Source organism: Lonchura striata, chromosome 25, assembly GCF_046129695.1.
Source record: "Lonchura striata isolate bLonStr1 chromosome 25, bLonStr1.mat, whole genome shotgun sequence".
Taxonomy (NCBI): domain Eukaryota; kingdom Metazoa; phylum Chordata; class Aves; order Passeriformes; family Estrildidae; genus Lonchura; species Lonchura striata.
In genome coordinates this window covers 7,902,175-7,921,249 of record NC_134627.1, presented here as the reverse complement: position 1 = coordinate 7,921,249, position 19,075 = coordinate 7,902,175, and the positions used below count along the sequence as shown (strand labels likewise).

At 66.7% G+C, this 19,075-nt stretch overlaps 1 protein-coding gene across 1 annotated transcript; it reads left to right on the top strand.

The window, feature by feature from the left end:
- Positions 1-1,561: 1,561 nt before the first annotated feature.
- Positions 1,562-15,081, top strand: NGFR (nerve growth factor receptor). Its single transcript, XM_021538469.2, has 6 exons — positions 1,562-1,659; positions 6,121-6,262; positions 9,827-10,186; positions 12,625-12,868; positions 13,472-13,632; positions 14,780-15,081. Exons 1-6 carry the CDS (start codon positions 1,618-1,620, stop codon positions 15,079-15,081), a joined length of 1,251 nt encoding a protein of 416 aa, XP_021394144.1. The 5' UTR covers positions 1,562-1,617.
- Positions 15,082-19,075: the final 3,994 nt, after the last annotated feature.

Below are 19,075 nucleotides of genomic sequence, written 5' to 3'. Positions count from 1 at the left end.
CCAAGGGCCCGAGGAGAACATCTGGATTTGCCACTTGCTGCGGTGAATTAATTGCGGGATCCCGCGGCTGCTCCCTGCTGTGCCAGCCCTGCCTCGCGTCTGCTCCCGGGAATGTCCCCAAGGGTGGTGTCCCTTTGTCCCCTGCAGCCGGGGGAAGCTCGGTCACCCCTTCCCATTCCACTGGGGCTGCGGTGTCATCGGTGATCCCAGAAAAAACCCTTAAAACGCTGGGATTATGGCTGGCATCCCAATCCTGGGTGGGCATCCCAATCTTGGGTGGGCATCCCAGCCCCCGGGTGGGCATCCCAGCCCCCGGGCACCTCCCAGCCCGTTCCCACCTGGCCCCAGCGTGGCTTTTTTGGCTGCGAACGCTTCTCCATGTGGCTCGCAGATGTTCTGCCCGTGACGAGAACAAACGGCAGCTTTGGCTCGGCTTTAATCCCACGGAAAAGCTGCGAGAGAGGGAATTCCGTGAAGCCCTTCCCGGGCTGAGCCAGCGGCAGCAGCCGGCCCTGAGCACCTCGGAGGCTCCAGAATTGGCTTTTCCAGAGGAAATCCAGCGGAGTGGCGCTTTCCCACCGTGACCCGCGGGATTTCGGGGCTCCGGTGGCTGCAGGGCTGGGAACTGCTGGATTTTGGGAGCCCCAAAAGCACCTGCAGAGCCCGGAGCGGGGAGGAAACACCTGGAGCTGGACGCACACGAGGCCAAATCCGCTGTGCCGTGGCCACCGCGGCCGCAGGAGCCAGCCCGGGGCAGCGACAGCGAGGCGGGGCCGCTCCCGGTGGCACCGGTGCCCGGTGCCGCGGTTGGGTGGCCCCGCGGAGCCGTGCCCGGGGCTGACGCAGCGCTGCGGGGTGGGGAAGGAGCCCTGGCATTGCCAGCTGCGGGCACTGCGGGCCCGGCGAGGGCAGGAGGCCAGGCAGAGTCACCCTGGGGCGCCGGGACAAAGGAGGGCGGCACGCGGGGACCTTGCAGGGCCCACGGGGAGCCCAGATGGGATTTCTTTGTGTGGAGGGCAGAAATACAAAGATTTGATTCAGTCCCCGCCGCGTGCCCCCCTCGGGGGCCTCTGGGTGACACCGCCCGGCTGGGACGGGCCCGGGGTGTCCCCGGGCCGGGGATTTTGTCCCTTGTCCCCAGCAGCCGGGGCAGGTCTGGTCACCCCATCCCGCCCCTGGGGCCGCGATGGCAGCGGTGACGCCACCCCGGGGCCGGGGACAGACAGACGGACCGGGGGAGGAGGGGGTGCCGAGGGGGCTGGAGGACGGGCAGACGGCACAGGAGGCAAAGCCGTGGATGGGCTGAAGAGCCCCGGCTGGGCTGGGAGCGAGCGCGCCCCAGAAACGCTTCGTGGGCGGGCGGCGGGGCCCGGGGGGCCCGGGGGGACCGGGGGGGCCCGGGGGAACCGGGCTTTGTGTGGCGGCGGCGGAGGGTGCGGGCTCGGCCGCTCCGTGATGCTCCGGGGGCGGGGAGGAGGAGGAGGAGGAGGGGGAGGAGGAGGAGGGACTTGCAGCTCTTTTCTGGCCGCCGCCGCGGCGGAGAGCGGCAGAGCCAGGGCAGCCCGGCCGCGCTCCGGCTTCCGGGGCTGTCACCGGCCCCGCTCCGCTGCCCCCGCCATGGCCGGGCTCCTGCCGCTGCTGCTGCTCCTGCTGCCGGCGGTGAGTGCGGGGAGCGGCGCCCGGGGCAGCCCCGACAGCCCCGGCGGGGAGGGGATGCGGCGTCCCGGGGGCACCGGGAGCGTCCCCGGAGGCACCGGGGGATGGACAGCCCCGAGGCACCGGGCGGGGGTGGGATGGAGGGGCCCGGAGGCTTCACACGGGGGTGTCCGGAGGGTCCCGGGGACCCCGGGGTGGGAGCCCCGCGGGTGAGGGGCAGCGGACAGCACAGGCAGGAGCGGGGTCCCCGCCGTGCGGGGCTGGAGGATCCCGGGGGCACCGGAGAGCCCCGGGGAGGCGAGCAGAGCTCTTTGGGGTGCGGTGGGAGGGGGCGTGGGGAGCTGGGTGGGGATGGGGTCCCGCAGCCCCTCCGGTGCCGCTGCCCCGAGCTCTGCCACTGCAAAGAGTGACGGAGCCCCAGCCCGGGGGGAGCCCCCCCAGTGCCTTCATCACCTGCCCCGCACGCACCCCCCGCAACCTCTCGCAGACTTTCCCGGCTCCCAGGTGCCCCACAGCTGAGGCTGAGAGCCTTTTCCTCCCGGCAGAGCCCTCGCCGTGTGCCCCAGACAAAAAACTTCAGGGCAGGCTGGGGTGGGGGGGCCAGCAGAGAGGGGAGTGCCCGGAGTGGGGCCGGGGGGCTCCGAGCCCGCAGCTGGGGCAGGAGCGGGGCTGTTTGGGGGGCAGGATTTGCCGGGGGTCCCAGGGGGGCCGTCAGGCAGCCGGACACCCCTCGGGCAGGATATTAAAGGCGGAGTTGAGCGGCTCCGTGCAGGAGCGGAGCGGGGCTGGCAGCGCCGTGCCGGGGGGTCCTTTCCCCCACAGCCCCCCGGGATCGGGATCGGGATGGCCAAAGCGCCCCGGGATAGCGGGACAGCGGCCGGGGGGGCCCGGAGCTGTCCCAGCCAGATGGATCCCAACCATTCCCCCCCCAGGGCATCGCCCTCTCGCCCCTCCCCGGCTGCTGCAGCGGGGCCGGGCTCTGATGTCCCCAAATCGCCGCTTCCCTGCGCCGGGGTCACCGCGGGGAGCTGCTTCTGCCCTCCGGGACCGCACCTGCGGGGCTGGGAGTGTTCCTGGGGGGGGACAACAGGGACCCCGGCTGTGCTCCCCCAGCTCCGCGCACCCCGGGACCCCGCAGCCCGGGACCCCCGCAGCCCGGGACCCCGCACACCGGGACCCCCGCAGCCCGGGACCCCCGCAGCCCCCGCAGCCCGGGACCCCCGCAGCCCCCGCAGCCCGGGACCCCGCACCCCGGGACCCCCGCAGCCCCCGCAGCCCGGGACCCCCGCAGCCCCCGCAGCCCGGGACCCCGCAGCCCCCGCAGCCCGGGACCCCCGCAGCCCGGGATCCCCGCAGCCCGGGATCCCCGCAGCCCGGGACCCCCGCAGCCCCCGCAGCCCGGGACCCCGCAGCCCGGCCCGCCGCGCTCGCCGCTCGGTGCCTGCGCTGCTCGGCCCGGGAGCGGCGGAGCCTCCCAGGGCCGGCCGGAGCCGCAGCGCTCGGACGCGGCTCCCCGAGCTGCCCAAAGTTCGGGAGGCGCCGGGAGCCGGGATTTGGCCTCTCCCAGACGCGGTGCTCGGCCAAGAGAGGCAGAGCGCGCCCGCCGGGCTCGCGTCTCGCAGCCGGGCTCGTCTCCAGCTGGAGCATCCCCTCCTGGTGCCGGGCGCTCCGCGGTGCCAGACTCCGAAATCCCGCTCGGAGCGGCTCTGTCCTCCCCCGGCAGCGCCTGCCCGGGCTCCGACCCCCCCGGCACGGCTCCAAAAAGCAATTAAGAGCTTCCAGAGGTGTCGCCTGCGCCCTCCGGCCGCGGCCGGGCCGGGCCAGCTGTCAGGATGCTTTACGGCGTTAATAGCCGCGGCTTTGTCACCGGGAGCCGCGCTAACAGCGCGCGTTTCCGCAGCCTAACGCGGGCCAGGTGCCGTGCCCGGCCGGGGGGCTCGGGAAAGCCCCGGAGCGAGGGGCCCGCGGCACCTGGAGCCGGGAATTGGGAGCGCTCGGGGCGCGGGGGCGGGAGGGGACAGGACAGGTGGCCCGGGAGCGGAGCCGGTGGCCCGGCCAGGCCCGGCCCACGCGGGACCGCCCGCAGCTGCCTGCGGCGTGGGGGAGCTGGAATGGGAGACTGGGGAAGGGCTGGGATCGGGGAAGGGCTGGCATCGGGGAAGGGCTGGGATCGGGGAAGGGCTGGGATCGGGGGAAGGGCTGGGATTGGGGAAGGGCTGGGATTGGGGGAAGGTCTGGGATCGGGGAAGGGCTGGGATCGGGGAAGGGCTGGGATCGGGGAAGATCGCGGATCAGGGGAAGGTCTGGGATCGGGGAAGGGCCGGGATTGGGGAAGGGCTGGGATCGGGGAAGGGCTGGGATCGGGGAAGATCTGGGATCGGGGAAGGGCTGGGATCGGGGAAAGATCCGGGATCGGGTAGGGGCTGGGATCGGGGAAGATCTGGGACTGGGGAAGGGCTGGGATCGAGGAAAGATCTGGGATCGGCGAAGGTCTGGGACTGGGGGAAGGTCTGGGATCGGGGAAGGGCTGGGATCGGGGAAGGGCTGGGATCGGGGGAAGATCTGGGATCAGGGGAAGGTCTGGGATTGGGGAAGGTCTGGGACTGGGGGAAGGTCTGGGATTGGGAGAAGGTCTGGGATCGGGGAAGGGCTGGGATCGGGGAAGGTCTGGGATCAGGGAAAGATCTGGGATCAGGGAAAGATCTGGGATCTCTGGATGCTCTGGGATCTTTAGAAGCTTTGAGACTGGAGGAAGATCTGGGATCCCTGGAAGCTCTGGGATCCCTGGAAGCTCTGGGATCCCTGGGATCTCTGGATGCTCTGGGATCTTTGGAAGCTCTGGAATTGTGGGGTGCTCTGCGATCAGGGGATGCTCTGGGATCCCTGGAAGCTCGGGGATCCCTGGAAGCTCAGGGATCACAGGATGCTCTGGGATCTCTGGGATCCTTGGATGCTCTGGGATCCCTGGAAGCTCTGGAAGCTCTGGGATCCCTGGAAGCTCTGGGATCCCTGGAAGCTCTGGAAGCTCTGGGATCCCTGGAAGCTCTGGATGCCCCCGTGTCCATCCCGGTCACTAGTCACAGCCAGGCACGCCCGGCTGCCCCAGCCCCATTCCCAGCCTCTGGAATCACTTCCCAGGGAGCCGTGAGCTCCCCAAACCCTGCCCGAATGGAGCAGCGGGATGAGCTGCGGCCAAAATCCCCAAATGTGCCCCCACGAGCGGCGCATGGCATCACCCCAAACCCTTCCCAGGGGATATTTGGGGGTACTGGGAGGATTCCCGATATTCCAATCCCTCCTGCCCACCCAGAGAGGGAAAAGGGTCTGGGAAAAGAGTCTAGAAAAGGTTCTGGGAAAATGATCTGGAAAAATGGTCTGGAAAAGGTTCTGGGAAAAGGGTCTGGAAAAAGGGCCTGGGAAATGCTTCTGGTAAAAGGGTCTGGAAAAAAGGCTTGGAAAAAGGGTCTGGAAAAAGGATCTGGAAAAAGGGCTTGGGAAAAGGGTCTGGGAAACGGGCCTGGGAAAAGGGTCTGGAAAAATATTCTGGAAAAAGAGCCTGGGAAAAGGGTCTGGAAAAGGGGTCTGGAGGAAGGGGCTGCCAGCGGGCTGGCGGAGCCGGGCGGGGAGGGGCAGCGGCCGCCTCGCAGCGCAGGGTAATTGGAGCACTTTGTCATTCAGCTGCCTGGAATTGGCGCTCCATTGTCTCGGCCCCGCCGGATGCGGCGCGGGGCTCCGAGCGCCGCACCGAGCGCGGGGACGCGGCCAAGGCGCTGACGAGGCCGCCAGATGCTCCCCCGAGCCTCTCCCCCCTTCCCCAAAATCAGCCGTGGGTGGGTGGCCAAGGGACGGCGCGGCCCCGGGGCTGCGGCCAGCGGGAGCGGGAGGAGCGCTGGGACCTGCGGGACGGGGTTCCTGGGTTTTGGGGGGCAGCTCGGCCCTCCCCGGGCTGCAGAGGGGCCCGTGGGGGTGCCCGTGGGATGTTCGTGGCTCTCGGGGGTGGTGACACGTTGTGCCAGCAGGGACACCCGGTGCCGGCGCACAGCGAGGTCCTGCCGCTCCCTCAGCTCCTCATTGCCGGTGCCCGCGGGTTTTGGGGGGCAGCGGTGCCAGCCAGGCTCTCCAGAGCCCCCGCCGAGGCAGGAATTTCTGCTCTCCTCTCCCGTTCCCCAGGCTGGGAAGGGCCGAGCCCCCCGGGATGGCGCAGAGCCCTCGGGGGAGGCGGCTGAGGAGCGACAAGGACAAACCGAGGCCACAGCACCCCAAAACACCCCTGGGCGCCCCGCCGTCTCCCTCCAGCCGCACAACTCGGCAGGGCTTTCCCCGAGGAGTGAATTTTGCCCGGAAAAGCGCTTTTCCCTCCCAGATCTGCACGTAGCGCGAGCGGGGTGTCCCCGGAGCGGGCCCGGCCCCGGCTGTCCCATCCCCCGGGCGGCAGGAGTGACCTCCCGGCTCTGCTCTCCCCAGGGCCCCGCCGGCGCCTCCAAGGACGATTGTTTCTCCAAGCTGTTCACGGCCAGCGGGGAGTGCTGCCGGGTCTGCAACGTGGGCGAGGGCGTGGTGCAGCCCTGCGGGCTCAACCAGACGGTCTGCGAGCCCTGCCTGGACAGTGAGTGCCCCCAGCCCCGGGCAAGGCCGTGCGCCCTGCCCGAGCATCCCTCCTTCCCTCCGGGCAGCGCCGCAGCGATCCCGGCCCGCCCCTCCGCTGAGCCAGGGCCGGGTTCTGGGGACAGGATTGCTTAAAACGGGAGATTCTTGCCCCAAAATGGGAGTTGGGGCACGGGGAGGGGCACAGCCCCACAGCGGGGTCTGGGCAGCGCTGCCAGGCACCGGGAGGGGGTCGGGATGGTGCCTGCACGGGAGGATCCTCGGGACTGGGATATTCCCGGATTCCCTGAGCCCTGCAAGCAGCCAGGGCTGCTCCGGGAGGAGATGGGAGAGGGGCAGGGCTGGAGCGGGGCTGGGAGGGAGTGGAGAGGAGGCACAGGAGGCTGGAGGAGCCAGGGCAGGGCTAAAAATACCTCAGCGTCCTGAGAAATCGATGGACGGCTCTGCCTCCCTGAGCCCGGCCGGGAAACGGGGCTGGACCCCAGAGAGGGACGGACCCCAGAGAGGGATGGACCCCAGAAAGGGATGGATCCCAGAGAGGGACGGATCCATGTGAGGGATGGATCCCACCAAGGGATGGATCCCACCAAGAGAAAACCTCCTCCCCACCCTCATCTCTTCCCTGAGAGGGATTTTGGGTGTGGAGGAAAGGAAACCTGCAAACACAGCAGCCATCCCTTGCTGGGATGGGGAGAGGACCCCTGTGGCCCTGGATCCCTCTGGAACCCCCTGGATCCTTCTGGAACCCCCTGGATCCCTCTGGAACCCCCCAGGATCCCTCTGGAACCCCCCAGACCCCTCTGGAACCCCCTGGATCCCTCTGGAACCCCCTGGATCCCTCTGGAACCCCCCAGGATCCCTCTGGAACCCCCCCGATCCCTCTGGAACCCCCTGGATCCCTCTGGAACCCCCTGGATCCCTCTGGAACCCCCCAAATCCCCCCGGATCCCCCCGATCTCCCCGGATCGTGCCGCCGCGGGCCGGGCAGGTGGAGGCAGCCCCGCTGCTGGCACAGCCGGTGCCCAGGAATGCGGGCACGGCCCAGGGCCGAGGGTCCCCACCTGCACCCGGGGCTGCCTTCTCCGAGCACTCCCTTGGACGCGTTCCCGACCCTCCGGGGGAATTGTTCCGGAAAAAATCTGCTGCAACCAAAGCCCGGCCCCCGCCAAAGCCCGGGGGGCTGCCAGAAACCACCCCGAGAGGGGGGGTGCTGCTCTAATTCCCCCGTTCCCCCCATTGCGGCCCTCCCCAGGGCCCGGGTGCTGCCTCATGATTTATTTATCCCTCGCAGCCTCCGGGGGAGGGAGGGATGGGGCCGAGGGGCCGCTTTGAATCTGGGCTGTAATTGCTCAGCTCAGATACCTTCGGCTGCCACTGCAAATGTGCCCACTCAGCCGAAAGCCTTTCCTGGCCACTTCCCCGCTCTAATGGCGCCCATCAATAATTCAGGATAATGCGAGGGATGAGCCCAGGTTAATGGGAGCCGCGTGTGCCGCCCCGGGGCTGCTCCGGCGCTGCTCGCCCGGCCGGGCACGGGGCAGGGGCTGGCAGCGGCGGGGACGGCGTGCCCAGCGCGGCCGGGCTGCCCCGTCCCCGGGAGTGTCCGAGGGTGGCACACGGAGCAGCCTGGGGTAGCGGGACGTGTCCTTGTGCAGGGACTGGGTGGGGTTTGAGGTCCCTCCTGGCCCAAACCATTCCAGGATTTTGGGATTCCACATCCCCTGCAGGTCCTCAGCACACGAGGGCACCGGCACAGGGTGAGGGAAGGTGTTGGGGATGGGAAAGATCCGCCGGCGAGGCTGGGATGGAACCTCCCACCCTCCCACCCGCCCGTTCCCGGGGTTTTGGGGCGCTTCATCCCCTCTGGATCACCCCGAAATTCCCGTCCCACACACTCGGTGTCCCCGGGGGAGCCGCTGGGAGCAGGATCCATTCCCAGCTCGGCACGAGGCCCGGCAGCGCAGGGACCGGGCCGGGCTCCCCGGCCCCTTCCCCGTCCCTGCGGCTGGAATTTCCCCGGGACGGGGCCGGGCTCCGGGCGGATCACCGGGAGGAGCGGGCAGCGCGGGGGCCGCGGCAGCTGCGCCCCCCGGGACGGGCTCCGCTCGCTCTTCCGGGGCTAAAAATACCCCGAGCTGCCGGGGCAGCGGCAGAGCGCGGCGGGGATTGATTTCCCCGGCAGCAGCGTCCTGCGGGATGAAACCGGAGCGCCGCAGCCGCGGGCTCGGGCGCAGTCAGCGCTTCGGTCACCGCCGCGCTCCCGCGGCCGGGCAGGGGGCGCGGGGGACCCCCGGGAGGATGCGGAGGGCAAGGTGACGGGATGTGAGGAGCGGGCAGGGCCGGAGGGACCGGCGGGAGGTCGGAAATGGGAATACAATCAGGAATTCGCGGCGGGAGGAGAGCAGGGAGCGCGGGGGCAGCGCGGCCAGACTGGGCCCCCGCGGAGCCGGGGATTGAGGCGGGGATGGGGTGAGGAGGCGGAATGGGGGCGATGTTCATGGGAAAGGGAGGCTCGGAGCTGGGAATTGGGGTGGGAATAGTGCAGGTGTCACGGGAAAGGGAGCCTGGAAGGATGCTCCAAACTGGGAATTGCTGGAATGGGGAAGGTGTGAATGAGCCTGGAAGGATGCTCCAAACTGGGAATTGCTGGGGAATGGGGAAGGTGTGAATGAGCCTGGAAGGATGCTCCAAACTGGGAATTGCTGGAACGGGGAAGGTGTGAATGAGCCTGGAAGGATGCTCCAAACTGGGAATTGCTGGAATGGGGAAGGTGTGAATGAGCCTGGAAGGATGCTCCAAACTGGGAATTGCTGGAATGGGGAAGGTGTGAATGAGCCTGGAAGGATGCTCCAAACTGGGAATTGCTGGAACGGGGAAGGTGTGAATGAGCCTGGAAGGATGCTCCAAACTGGGAATTGCTGGAACGGGGAAGGTGTGAATGAGCCTGGAAGGATGCTCCAAACTGGGAATTGCTGGGGAATGGGGAAGGTGTGAATGAGCCTGGAAGGATGCTCCAAACTGGGAATTGCTGGAATGGGGAAGGTGTGAATGAGCCTGGAAGGATGCTCCAAACTGGGAATTGCTGGAATGGGGAAGGTGTGAATGAGCCTGGAAGGATGCTCCAAACTGGGAATTACTGGAACGGGGAAGGTGTCAATGGGCCTGGAAGGATGCTCCAAACTGGGAATTGCTGGAATTGGGAAGGTGTCAATGGGCCTGGAAGGATGCTCCAAACTGGGAATTGCTGGGGAATGGGGAAGGTGTGAATGGGCCTGGAAGGATGCTCCAAACTGGGAATTGCTGGAATGGGGAAGGTGTGAATGAGCCTGGAAGGATGCTCCAAACTGGGAATTGCTGGGGAATGGGGAGGTGCCGACAGGCCTGGGAGACGTGGAGCTGGGAATTCCTGTGGAGCTGGGAATTCCTGTGGGAATGTGGAAGGTGTTAAGGAGAACCTGAGGCTGAGGGGGGCCGCAGAGGGGGGACCCCTCTCCCCCTGAGCCCAGAGGGAAACGCTGGGATCGGAAGCCGGGATTTGATCCCAAGCAGCTCCCGGCCCCCGCAGGCGTCACCTTCTCGGACACGGCGAGCGCCACGGAGCCGTGCAAGCCGTGCACGCAGTGCGAGGGGCTGCAGAGCATGTCGGCGCCCTGCGTGGAGACCGACGACGCCGTGTGCCGCTGCGCCTACGGCTACTTCCAGGACGAGGCCAGCGGGAGCTGCCGCGAGTGCCGCGTGTGCCAGGCGGGCTTCGGCCTCATGTTCCCCTGCAAGGACTCGCAGGACACCGTGTGCGAGGAGTGTCCCGAGGGCACCTTCTCCAGCGAGGCCAACTTCGTGGACCCCTGCCTGCCCTGCACCACGTGTGAGGAGAACGAGGTGCTGGTGCGGGAGTGCACGCCCGTGGCCGACGCCGAGTGCCGGGGTAAGAGCCGAGCCGGGCGTCGCGGTGTCCTTGTCCTTGTCCTTGTCCTTGTCATTGTCACGGCTCTGCTGCCACCGCAGGGATGTTCCCGGTGCAGCTGCTGGGGGAACATTCCCCGTGGAGCTGCTGGGGGAACATTCCTTTTGGATCTGCTGGGGGAACATTCCCGTGGAGCTGCTGGGGGAACATTCCCGGTGGATCTGTCAGGGGAACATTCCCGCTGGAGCTGCTGAGGGAACATTCCCGGTGGAGTTACTGAGGGAACATTCCCAGTGGATCTGTCAGGGGAACATTCCCGGTGGATCTTCCAGGGGAACATTCCTGGTGGATCTGTCAGGGGAACATTGCCATGGAGCTCCTGAGAGAACATTCCCGGTGGAGTTACTGAGGGAACATTCCCAGTGGAGCTGCCAGGGGAACATTCCCAGTGGAGCTGCCGGGGGAACATTCCCGGTGGATCTGTCAGGGGAACATTCCCAGTGGAGCTGCCAGGGGAACATTCCTGGTGGATCTGTCAGGGGAACATTCCCAGTGGAGCTGCCAGGGGAACATTCCTGGTGGATCTTCCAGGGGAACATTCCCGGTGGATCTGTCAGGGGAACATTCCTGGTGGATCTGCTGAGGGAACATTCCTGGTGGATCCGCCAGGGGAACATTCCTGGTGGATCTGTCAGGGGAACATTCCTGGTGGATCTCGGCCTGGCTTTAGGGAGCCGCGCTGGGATCTGGCAGTGCTGGGCCAGAGAAAGGAGCCGGGGTTTCCTGCCTGTCCCTGTTGGCATCCCAAGCACAGCTCCAGCCCCTGGGAAAGGGGGAAAGGGGGGAAATAGGGGCAGAAAAGGGGAAAAGTCAGAGCCGGGCTGAGCTCCTGGAGGAAGCAGGGCTGCTTCAGAGGGGCTTCTACACCCAGGGCTGCTCCAGAGGGGCTGCTCCATCCAGGGCTGCTCCATCCAGGGCTGCTGCATCCAGGGCTGCTCCATCCAGGGCTGTTCCAGAGAGGTTGTTCCATCAGGGCTGCTCCATCCAGGGCTGCTCCAGAGAGGTTGTTCCATCAGGGCTGCTCTATCCAGGGCTGTTCCATCCAGGGCTGCTCCATCTGAGACTACTCCATCTAGGGCTGCCCCCATCCAGGCTGCTCCATCCAGGGCTGCTCCATCCAGGGCTGCTCCATCCAGGGCTGCTCTGCCAGGCTCCTCGGCAGAACCAGCGGCGTTCCTCGGGCAGGAGCGGCGCCAGCCCCTGCCCCGAGCGCGGCGGGGAGAAAAGCGCTTTGTCCCGGGCGCCGCCGGGCCGGGCAGCGGGGCAGCTCCCGAGGAAGGGTCGAGTAAATGGAGCCACAAGTCAAGGACACAGGGCCGGCTTTGTCCGCGCCCGGCTCGGGAGCGGCTCCCCAAGGGCAGCGGGGGCCGGGACACGGCAGGGCAGGATGCCACCAACCCCCTGACCCCCCTGCCACAGCGCTGCCGCCCCGGGGCCCTCGGGGCTGAATTCCAGCCTGGCACAATCCCAGCTCGGCACTATCCCAGCCCAGAACAACCCCACTTTGGTACAATTCGAACCTGGTACAACCCCAGTTTGGTACAACCCCAGTTTGGTACAACCCCAGTTTGGTACAACCCCAGTTTGGTACAATTTGAACCTGGCACAAACCCAGTTTGGTACAGCCCCAGCACGGCACAATCCCGGTTTGTTTACAACCCCAGCATGGCATATTCCCAGTTTTGTACAATCCCAGCTCAGAACACTTCCAGCCTGGCACAATCCCAGTCCAGCACAACTCCAGTTTTGTACAATCCCAGCTTGGTACAACCCCAGCCTGGCACAACCCCAGCCCGGCGCTGATCCCAGGGGCTGGCAGGGGGTGGCAGGACGAGGTCCCGGCTCCTGTCGCTATTCCCGGCTCATTCTCGCTCCGGGATGGGCTGGGGGACGTGGCCCGGCCCTGGCACCGGGCAGCGGCTCAGGGAGGGCACAGGGAATTTGGGATGGGATGGGCACCCAGGCGTTATCCTGGGGCAAGACCAGAGGCATCCGCTGCTCGCGGGACGCGCCCGGGTGCGGCAGGAGCGGGGTCACTCCCGGACGGAGCCGGCAGGGCAGGGAAGGGGCAAATCCAGGCCCTGGGGCTGCGGGGCGGCTCCGTGCGGGGCGTGGGCGCCCGGGCTGCCCCAGCCCCACCCTGGGGTGGATTTGGGGGCTGGCAGTGGAGCTGAGCCCCAAGGGCGCTGTGCTGGACAGCGCTGACAAAGCCACGGCCACCTCCAGCCACCCCGGGCCAGGGGACAGCTGCGGGCCAAGCCTGGGGACAAGCCTGGGGACAAGCCTGGGGACAAGGAGACGTGGGTCCTGTCACCTCTGCCGTCCCTCAGCCTCGGGAAGGGGATCCCTGGGGAAACACCCGGCCTGATCCCGGTTCCCCTTCCCCTCCGCCCCGGCAGGGCTCCACCCTCGCTGGACAACGCCCGCCCCGGCCCCGGCGGCCTCTGAGAGCCCCGAGCCGGTCACCGGGGAGCCGCCGGGCACCGAGGCGGGGGCCAGCACCGCCGCGGACACGGCCACCACCGTCATGGGCAGCTCGCGGCCCGTGGTGACCCACGGCACCAGCGACAACCTCATCCCCGTCTACTGCTCCATCCTGGCCGCCGTGGTGGTGGGGCTGGTGGCCTACATCGCCTTCAAGAGGTACCGGGGCAGGCAGGGACAGGGACGGGGACGGGGACAGGGACAGGGATTTGGGGAGGGGGGAACAGTGGGAGCCCCGCTCCGGATGTCCCACAGCCACAGCTGTCAGCACCGAGGGCACCAGGCTGGGCGGATTTCCAAAATTGTGTGAGGGGTGAGGAGGGAGGTGGCAGCAGGATGGGGGACCCAGTGCACGTCTGTCCCTGTCCTTGTCCCCGTCCCTGTTCCTGTCCCCATCCCTGTCCCTGTCCCTGTCCCTGTCCTGGCACCAGGACAGAAAACAGAAACTGGGAGAGACCCCGGGGAAGGGGACAGACCCCGGGGAAGGGGACAGACCCCGGGGAAGGGGACAGAGCCGTGGCAGCCCCGGGGAAGGGGACAGACCCCGGGGAAGGGGACAGAGCCGTGGCAGCCCCGGGGAAGGGGACAGAGCCCTGGCAGCCCCGGGGAAGGGGACAGACCCCGGGGAAGGGGACAGAGCCCGGGGAAGGGGACAGAGCCCTGGCAGCCCCAGGGAAGGGGACAGAGCCCTGGCAGCCCCGGGGAAGGGGACAGAGCCCTGGCAGCCCCGGCGATGGCACCAGCGTGTCCCCGTCCCCGCAGGTGGAACAGCTGCAAGCAGAACAAGCAGGGCGCCAACAACCGCCCGGTGAACCAGACGCCGTCCCCCGAGGGGGAGAAGCTGCACAGCGACAGCGGCATCTCCGTGGACAGCCAGAGCCTGCACGACCAGCAGCCCCCCGGGCAGGGCACCCAGGGGCCAGGTGGGACCCGCCGGGGTGGGCAGGGGGCGGGCAGGGACAGCCGGGGTGGACAGGGACACCAGGGGTGGGTGGGACAATCAGGGGTGGGCAGGGACAGCCGGGGTGGGTGGGACAGTCTAGGGTGGGCAGGGACACCAGGGATGGACAGGAAGGATGGGCAGGGACACCCGGGAACGGGTGGGACGATCGGGGGTGGGCAGGGACACCTGGGATAGACAGGGACGCCGGGGGTTGGGCAGAGACATCTAAGGATGGGCAGGGGTACCCAGAGATGGAGAGGAACACCAGGGGATGCACAGGGACACCTGGGAACAAGCAGGGAGGATAGACAGGGACCCCGAATGGGCAGGAAGGACAGACAGGGACCCCTGGGACAGACAGGGACCCTGAACGGGCAGGAAGGACAGACAGGGACTCTGAATGGGCAGGAAGGACAGACAGGGACCCCGGGATGGGCAGGAAGGACAGACAGGGACCCCTGGGACAGACAGGGACCCCGGGATGGGCAGGAAGGACAGACAGGGACCCCTGGGACAGACAGGGACCCCGAACGGGCAGGAAGGACACACAGGCACCCCGGGACAGGCAGACAGGGACCCCGGGATGGGCAGGGAGGACAGACATGGACCCCTGGGACAGACAGGGACCCCGGGATGGGCAGGGAGGACAGACATGGACCCCTGGGACAGACAGGGACCCCGGGATGGACAGACAGGGACCCCAGGACGGGCAGGAAGGACACACAGGGACCCCGGGACGGGCAGGAACCCTGGGATGGGCAGGGAGGACAGACAGAGACCCCGAACGGGCAGGAAGGACACACAGGCACCCCGGGACAGGCAGACAGGGACCCTGGGATGGTCAGGGACCCCGGGACGGGCAGGAAGGACAGACATGGACCCCTGGGACAGACAGGGACCCTGGGATGGACAGACAGAGACCCTGGGACGGGCAGGAAGGACAGACATGGACCCCTGGGACAGACAGGGACCCCGGGACAGGCAGGGAGGACAGACATGGACCCCTGGGACAGACAGGGACCCCGGGATGGGCAGGAAGGACAGACATGGACCCCTGGGACAGACAGGGACCCCGGGATGGACAGACAGGGACCCCGGGCCGGGTCTGAGCCCCTTCCCCCTCGCAGCGCCCAAGGCGGACGGGAGCCTGTACTCGGCGCTGCCGGCCAGCAAGCAGGAGGAGGTGGAGAAGCTGCTGGGCAGCTCGGCCGAGGACACGTGGCGGCAGCTGGCCGGCGAGCTGGGCTACAAGGAGGAGCTGCTCGACGCCTTCGGCCGCGAGGAGAGCCCGGCCCGCGCCCTCCTGGCGCACTGGGCCAGCCGCGAGTCGGCCACGCTGGACGCGCTGCTGGCCGCCCTGCGCAGGGCCCAGCGCGGCGACATCGCCGACAGCCTGGCCAGCGAGTCCACGGCCACGTCCCCCGTGTGAAGGGCGGCCCGGGGCGGCTGCCCCCGGCCCCTCCGGGCTCCCGGGACCGCCCGCTCCCCGCGCCGAGCCCGCCCGGCAGCCCCTGACGGTGTCGGGGGGCTCGTCCCCGCCCCGATCCCAAATCCCGGCCGCGGCCGGAGCGTTGCCGGCCCCGGGAGGCTGCGGGACAGACGGACGGACGGACAGATGGACGCGGCAGCGACCGCCGTGCTCTCAGCGCTCTTCTCTCCCCCGTTCCAGCCCCTTCTCCCCGGGGCTCCTCTTCCTCCCGCCCCGCCCCGTGCCCCTCCAGCGCCCCCAAATCCGGCCGCTTTCCCCCAAAAGCGGGTGGAGGGCGGGGCTGGAGCGCCCCGGAGCCGCTGGCCCGGGATTTGGGGGCTCTGAGGGGCTGGGGAGGGGGCCCGGCCTCCTACACTGTGAAATTTGGGGTGCGGCCTCCCCACGGCCCTGCAGGGATTGTTGGGGGAGCACCCGGGACACTGAGGAGCAGATTTTGGGGTGCCACCACCCCCTGTGGGGGCTGCAGGGACACCGAGGGGACACCGAGGGACACGGAAGGTGGAGAGCGCTGACCAAGTGCCTGCCCCGCTGCGGGGCCACCCCCGGGCCCCGCTCCTCCCTCCCGCCCTGTCCCCGCTGTCCCCGAGCCGCGGGGACCGGCCCGAGGCCACCGTGCCACGCCTGCACTGTCCCCGCTGTCCCCACCCTGCTCCAAAGGGCTCCTGCTGCGCCAGCGCCGTGAGGGGCTCGGCAATGTCCCCGCGGGTCCCCGTCCCCCTTGGGTGACCCCGGCACCTCCTCCTGCCACCTCCCCGGGGAGGGGACATCGCTCAAGGGGCGTTTGGGGACGTTTCGGCCCCGGCTGGGTGAGCTGGGGAGTGTCCCCTGGCCCGGGGAGTGTCCCCTGGGATGTCATCGAGCTCCCGGGGATGTCCCCTGGGCTGTCATCAAGCTCCTGTGATGTCCCCAGGGCTGTCACCAGCCTGGGAAGTGTCCCCTGGGCTGCCACCAAATGCTTGGTGATGACCCTGGGCTGTCACCAAGTTCCTGTGATGTCTCCTGGGCTGTCACCAAGCTCCTGGGGATGTCCTCTGGGCTGTCACCAGCCTGGAGCGTGTCCCCTGGGCTGTCACCAAGCTCCTGTGATGTCCCCTGGGCTGTCACCGAGCTCCTGTGATGTCCACTGGGCTGTCACCGGGACCCCGCTGGTGTCCCCAGCCCTTGGCCCGAGGTGGCCGCGGCAGAGGCTCCGGATTGATCCCGAAATTCCTCCCCGAAGGCAGAACGGGAGACATTTGTGACCAGGAGCCGCGGTGGCTCCGTGTGACCCCCCTGGGGACAGCCCTGTCCCCTCGCCACCTCCAGCCGGGAATTCCCATCCCGGCCCTTCACTCCCGCCCCATTTCTGGCCCTAAAGACTCCAAAACTTCCCCAAAACAGCTGCGGCGGGGTCGGGATGGTCCCGGGAGAGCTCCGAGACTCCGGGGCTGGAGCTGCCTCCGAGGGGTTCCGGATCCCCCAAATCTTCTGGAAATTCCCCCCACGCTGCACTCTGCGAGATGGAGACGCTCGGGCTGGATTTGGGGGATTCCCGGGAGCTGGAAGTGCTGCAGATCCCAAATCCCAAACCCAGACCCCAAATCCCAGCCCCAAACTCCTCCCAGCACCCAAATCCAGGGAAATTTGCCCCAGATTTACAGCCCCACTCGCAGCAGGGGTTGGAAACTCCCAGCTCCTGCCATAACGAGCCACTTGATGGGATGGATTTGGGGTGATTTGGGATGGATTTTGGGTGATTTGGGGTGAATTTGGGGGGATTTGAGGTGGATTTGGGGTGGATTTGGGGTGGATTTGGGATTAATTGGTGGCAGATTTGGGGTGGATTTGGGATGAATTTGGAATGAATGTGGCATGACTTTGTGATGGATTTGGGATGAATTTGAGATGACTTTGGGATGGATTTGGGGTGGATTTGGGATGGATTTGAGATGACTTTTGGATGAATTTGGCATGACTTTGGGATAGATTTTAGATTAATTTGGCATGGATTTGGGATGGATTTTGGATTAATTTGGCATGAATGTGGCATAGGTTTGGGATGGATTTGGGATGAATTCCACCACTGGCCATCTTCAGGTAATTCCCATTGCTCTGGGATTTTTGGAAAAGCGACTCCAGGACAAGCTGAGGGTGCCTGGGTGGAGGTGCCCAGATCCAAACCCGATTTCCTGGCCCAGCCTCTCCCGCTGGGAATTCTTTTCCTCAGGACAGCTCTGCCTCACTCTCAGGTTTTCATTGCCATGGGAAGGGGATTTCAGCACCCGCAATCCCAAAAATCGGATTTTCAGAGCCGAGGGAATGGGGACAAACTCAGCATCCAAAGAGGAGCCGGGGGCTGCCTCAGACGTGGAAGTAAAATGGCAAAAAAACACACACACACACAAAAAAAACCCAAACAAACAAACAAACAAACAAAAAAACCAAAACAAAAAAACCAAAAAAATAAAACAAAAAAGCCAAAACCCCAAAGCCAGGAGGGAAACCCAAGCCAAAGTCAGAGCTCGTTTCGTGTTGTACCAACCCCGTGTGTTCCTCCACCCCCCACTCTGTAATTCCAGGGCCGATTTTGTAGGAATAGAAGGATTTTGGGGGGGTTGGGGGCAGCATGAGCCGGGGGGGATGCACGGGGGCGGCCCGGGGGGTGGAATTTGTCCGTGTGTATCCTCGCGATGCCAATAAAGAGCATCGTTGTCGTTGTCCCGCTGGCTTCTTCCCGCTCTCCCAAAAAAACCCCTGGGAATCTAAGGTGGGAAAAAGCCCTTAACACCTTCCTGACGGGATTTTCCCCCTTTCCCTTCCCATTCCCGTCCCCGTTTCCCGTTCTGATCCCAAAGAGCAGGAGAAGCAGGAAACAAGGAGAGCTTCGTGTGTGGGATCAGGGACAGCAGCCAGATTTATGGGGAGAGAGGGAAAAAAAAAAGGGAAAATTCGGAATAAGGTCTGGAAGGGAGCCTGATGTTCGCATGGGCTGCGGGAAATCCCTGGAAAAGCTCCTTCCCCTTTTTTATGGGAGCCTGGGGAGGGCCAGAGCTGCTTAACCCCACATCTGCTGCCAGGGGGGCGACGGGGACAGATCCCTGCTGGATCCGCCGGGAAAAATCCCAAACCCCTCCCAGCCCCAGTTCCTGGGAAAATGCAGCAACCACTGGGAAAAAAAACCGGGGGAAATTTTCCAAATTTAACTCCACCGAGGCGCTTTTCACTCACCCCCCCAGGAGGAGCGGGACGGAGCTGGGAAAGGAAATCTGGGAAGGGAAATTCGGATTTCCCGGGGAGCAGCGGCTGCAGCTGAAATCCCAAATCTCCCCGGGATTTCCTCCCGTCCCCCCCGGCTGCCCCCAGGATCTGCCCCGAGACCCTTGCACGTTTTCCCGCAGGTTTCTCCCGGCTGTCCGCCCCGGATTTTGGGGATTTGGAGACGTTCCCGATCGCAGCGGGATCCCCGGGCGGGATCGGTTCCCCTCCCCCGATCCCCCCCGATCCCCCCGGGCCAAATCTGCCTCCCAGATGGAGCCGCATTCCCAAATAATGGGAAGCAGTTGGAGCAAAGGGCGCTGCTTCATCCCCCCGGGCCGAGCTGGAGCCAAAGGTTTTCCAAAATATCCCTTGGGAAGCGCATCCCGGGCACGCGGGACCCCCTTGAACCCTTCCAGGACCCTCGGGGGAGCCCCCCGGCCCCCCCAGCCCGAGCGCTGCCCCCTCTGGAATGGGATTTGATTCCAATTTCCTCCTTCAATCCCCGCAGCGAGGGGGTCCCGCCCCGGCACCGCCTCCCGACCCCATTCCCGATCCCATTCCCGATCCCATTCCCGGTCCCGGGGGTCCCCTGGGGGAGGGGACCCTGCCCCGGCCCGGCGCGGGACCCCGGGAGCCCCCGGGATGGGGGAACCCACGGAGCCCCAACACCCACCCGGGAGGGGCAGGAGGGGTTTGG